The 4,842-nt window shown below is 41.6% G+C and overlaps 1 protein-coding gene across 2 annotated transcripts in view; it reads right to left on the reverse strand.

Annotated features, from left to right (window-relative positions):
* Positions 1-43: 43 nt before the first annotated feature.
* The window catches only part of LOC116685975 (beta-1,3-galactosyltransferase 2), an 8,756-nt gene continuing 3,957 nt past the window's right edge, over positions 44-4,842 (reverse strand). For both annotated transcript variants that reach the window (XM_032510907.1, XM_032510908.1), the window contains exons 3-4: positions 3,381-3,641; positions 44-1,305 (exon numbers count right to left, since the gene is read on the reverse strand). In XM_032510907.1, coding sequence (XP_032366798.1) covers positions 706-1,305; positions 3,381-3,641 — 861 coding nt within the window. In that variant the 3' untranslated portion in view covers positions 44-705. The remainder of the gene's footprint in view (positions 1,306-3,380; positions 3,642-4,842) is intronic.

The raw sequence follows: 4,842 nt of genomic DNA on the forward strand, positions 1-4,842 counted from the left end.
AGCATAGAACATAGAGTCAAAACAGTACCTAAGTTTAGGTACGCAAAGTTTTTCACACTGATTCCTCGCTCAGCAAACACATCCTCACTTTATTATCAGATCTCAGATGTCCTTAGTTGGAACAACCGCAAAGACGGTGTAAAATATGTTTCACGCCATAGTCAGTGACGCTATCATGCTCTTCTGTCTTCAGCCGAGGCTGCCACTATGCATAATCTGCTGGTGAATATTCTGGTATTCTTGACAGTCAATGCCATTAATGTCGTGGTTATTCAGATGACTCCAGAGTTGTAATAACCACAGCTGTTCAGCAGCAGACTGTGTAAATTGTCTAATGAGTTATGCAGCGGTAGTGTGAGGCTGACCTCTTCCTCAAAGAGAAGTTTCCTGGTAAAAGTCAGTCACGCAAGCTTATGCATTACTATTTTTTAAAATCTTGACATTAATGACATAGTTACAATCATTTGTGCAACCTTTGCAAACACCTAAGATATAAACCCATTTAGATCAGCCAGAAAATGTATATCAGTCTCACTATCTCGGTTGTATAGATGTCAAAAGTCACCATCGTATTTCAAAGATGGAAAAAAAATATCATCAAGGCAGCACTTTATGATGTAAAGTGAGTGGTGTTGTAACTGCTGGGTTGTGCAACAGGGCCATGCAGTTACATCGTTTTTTTTGTCTGGCATGGGAAAAAAAACGTTAACAGCCACTTTGTGCTTGAGTCTGGTAAGTTCCCCATGCATCTGAAAGTTGGTTAGAGTTCTGCAGCAACGTTGTGATGACAGAGGTCCAGTAACAGTTGCTTGCCTCATTAGGCATATACGCCCTAAACAAATTACCATGAGGAGGATCTGTCAGTGAGATTCCCAAATGCCTCATACACAGTCCTACATACACATCTTCAATGTAAACAGCTTTAACATGAGCAGACGCCTCCAGTATCTTTTGGGGTAAATCCAGCGAGAACACGTAGCCCAGTCCCAGGGCATACGGTGGGTAACTAGACTCAGGGAAGGCAGACACCGGGAGATACCACTTGGAGTTATGGTCTCTGAGAACGGCAGCGCCCCTTGCCACAATACCTGTCATGTAGAGATGTCGGGGGGCTTTCAAAAGCATGTCGACGAGGTTGCGGATATTGAGGAAGATGTCCGAGTCGATCTTCATGGCGTAGGAGGTGTTGGGGCAATGGGAGCTGAGCCATTCGAACATGACCATGGTTTTAATAGTGAGGTTATTGTAGCTGTCCAAGAAGTCACTCTGGAGAATATCATGATGTGTCTGGCTTTCTTGTAACACCTACAAAGGTAGAGATAGGAGAGTTAATTTAATAATAAATTGAATTTGAATAGCGCTTTTCCCAAGCTCAAAGTCGCTTTACAGACTAGAAACAGTAGATATATATATATATATATATATATATATATATATATATATAATAAGATAAAAAAAAAAAAAAAACTAAGGATAGGCAGAACAGAAGAGATGGGTCTTTAGACGGGACTGAAAAATGGTGAGGGACCCAGAGATGCGGATCTCATGGGGGAGGGAGTTCCAGAGCAGAACTGCGGAGCTTTGACTTGGGGGCGTAGAGGAGACCGGCTGAGGTGGATCTGAGGAACCGTGAAGGTTGGAAGGGGGAGAGGAGGACAGTGAGGTATGACGGGGCAAGGTGGTGTATGGCTTTGTAGGTGGGGACCAGGATTTTGTATGTGATCCGGTGAGAAATGGGAAGCCAGTGTAGCTGTTTTAGGACCGGAGTGGAATTTGAAGCAGCAGTTTAATAATTTCTTGGCAACAGGGGCGTTGGACTGGGGGGAAAAAGGGGACCGAGTACCCTGGTCCCTCATGTGAGGAGAGCCCAAAAAGAAGCTAGAATGAATAGCTGTGAATGCGGAGAGGGGCCCGGAGAAAATGCCTTTCTATGGGGTCCAGAATTTCATGCTACGCCCCTGCTTGGCAACGCCAGAAACAAGTTAGCAACCAGTTGTCTAATCACACCTCCAGCTGATACTGAGCAACATTAGCATTCATTTTGAGTCATGTGTCTGGTTGACTATATCCATGACGTTCCACTTCCGGGATTGCTGGATTGAAATTCCGCCAGATGCATGTGTGTCTGTTTCCTTTCGCTTTCTTTGTGTTGGCGTTGTAAACTCCGGGGGACTCCGAGGCGTGTGGTTGACTGCTCCTCGGATCTCTGCAGGGTAAATTGAGACAGCTAGCCAGGCTCTGTTTATGCTGAGTTTTCTCTCACACAACTATTGCTACAGGGTAAACGAGAGCGGTGACACTGAAACAAAGTCACTGGCCCGGAAACCCAAACTGAAAGACATGGACCATAACTGTAACCTATACAGTACATCAGATCCTTGTTCCCATTGACATAGTTATGGCTTAATCCAAAGCTCCCTTTAAATATGAGACCCTTTCTTTTTTTGGGAAAAAATAGGCCGAAAAAAGTACTTTAAATGATATGTATGGTAGTCCTATACTTAAATCATTCACTTAGCTAAAGGAGCAATATGATATACCCCAGAAGCAAATTTGGAGATACTTTAGATTAGACATTTACTTAGCAGGCTGGTCCAAACCCTCAAATGGTTCACACAGCTTAGTGAAATACTCAGTATTATTTGTCATAAGGAAGCTTTGTCTTTATCTACTACTCTTTTTTTTTGCCTCAACCAGACATGAGTCAGATCTTTCAGTGATGAAATGAAGTACTTTTCTGCCAGACCATAAAAGATCCTCTCACAAATTAGAACTCGAAAAGCTCAATTTGAATCTCTGAATAGAAGTGTATTGTTGGTTTATGTGTTGTTACACTTTAAACATGGTCCATGCATGGCTGAGGGGAACTGCAAAGGTAATAGTACTAGTTAGCTGTGAGTTTGTCACTGCTTTCACATTACACATCCTGATTGGATCCTTTAAGATAAACAAAATATGTATAAGTGCAGCTCTAATGTTTCAATGCAGTCGGAGACAGAGACAGCAATCACGAATGCTGTAGGTTGTCCTCACGCCACAGCATTCAGTACACACAAACCAGTTTAACCAACCCAAAATCGTACCCATAACCCCACAGCTCTCCAAAGTGCATTTTGTTTGGCTGCCGCTCTAATCTGACACCTCAACCTCAATTTCTCTGCTCTGATTACCTCGTGAGTTTCACATTCTCCGAAGCATCTGCTGTAGCTCATTCTCACGCTGGCCTCTTTGTTTTGCAAAAAAGCAAGAACTGAAATTCACTTTGCTTTCCCCCCAAAAGGACCCCTGGAATGTCTAAGTATGTTTTTTTCAAAGTAGAAAGGGATAGATAGGACTCAATTATTAGGATTCAATTATTGAAAAAAAAAAAATCCACTCACTTGCTCCTTAATGGTTTCTGTCCCATCTTCTTCTTTGGACAGTCCCAGCAGGAAGTAGTGGCTGACCACTCTGCCAAGCACAGTAGTTTCTTTGCCCCACGTGTTGCGGATTACGTCACGGGCTTCTCTGTTGTGGGGTGCGACTGGGATCATAAGAACCAAGAATGGGCTTTCCTGCCGACACCTATGGAGTTCGTCCAAAACGAAACCATACCGGTGCGGGTACGCGACAAAGTACTCTGAAGTGGGATCTGGGGAGAACTGTACAAGCAGAGGTCGGGATTTAAAGTGTTGCACCATAATAGTTTAACAGGATTTGTCAGTTGGTTTTGTCCACACTCTATTGAGCTATCAAGATTTGTTCAGACAAAGGTTCGTGCACATTTTACTGCTAGACATTTCCCCAAATAGCCAATTGCACAGTTAGCTTTAGCTAGCTAGCAACGTACACATGTGGAATTTGTCCGTGTGTGTCTCAGAAGTTGTAACACTATGTCACACATCCCCTGCAAAATTGTATCTATTCATGCCCACTTGTGTCCTTCCAACAACTTTATATGCAATTGTGTAGCGTCTAAAGTTTGTTGTTACATGTTATGTATTCATACAAAATAGCAGCTTGTTTACATATAAGTATAATTTTGCTGCCTGGATTTTAAGTAGTTGAAAATTGACAGCTGAGGGTTAAACAGTCTGTCTTGATAATTAAAAAGTATCACTTTATTCAAACCCAATTTTATGGTACTATAACAGCAATATGTTATTTCCATGGCATAGGGAAGTTCAATCAATGTTTGTGAACACGAGCCTCGCTCTCTCAACTACCCGTGAACTCGTACCAGATCATTGTACTCCCAGTTCTAATTTTTGACGTCACACACACATAAACAACAATGGCGACCCCTGTTGAGGCTGTACAGACGCCTGTGTAGACGTAACCGGCCCGTTATTGCGGCGTGTCAGGGAAGCTACTTCCTTCTTTAACCCTCATGTTGTCCTCAGGTCAAATTGACCCGTTTTCCCATATCAATGTTCTTTTTAATTCCCCAAAATAACATGATTGATTCCGCACAACGCTCTTTGGCAAGTGCAGATCTCTACTTTCATCATTTTTGGGGCGTCTTATTCAATTTTATAGCATTTGAAAAAAAATTGAAGTGGTTTTGAAATAGTATTGAGTAAAAGTTGACTTATTCAAGTCTGTGGTTATCCATCAACATCCATTCCTTTAATTTTAGTCGAAATAATTCCTAGTTTCTGCTTTTCTAACTCAAACATTAGGTATAATTTCTTATAAATGAGGTTTACTGACCATAAATTCCAAAAATAGCTGCAAACTAAAATTAATAATTTAGTGTTACGTAGTGTTAAACGTCAAAAAAAGTGACAAACATTGAAAAAAAGGGACAAAAAATGTAAGAAAAAGATAGAAACATTGATTAAAAGCGTCAACAAAAGTGTT

Source organism: Etheostoma spectabile, unplaced genomic scaffold (genome assembly GCF_008692095.1).
Source record: "Etheostoma spectabile isolate EspeVRDwgs_2016 unplaced genomic scaffold, UIUC_Espe_1.0 scaffold273, whole genome shotgun sequence".
Classification (NCBI taxonomy): domain Eukaryota; kingdom Metazoa; phylum Chordata; class Actinopteri; order Perciformes; family Percidae; genus Etheostoma; species Etheostoma spectabile.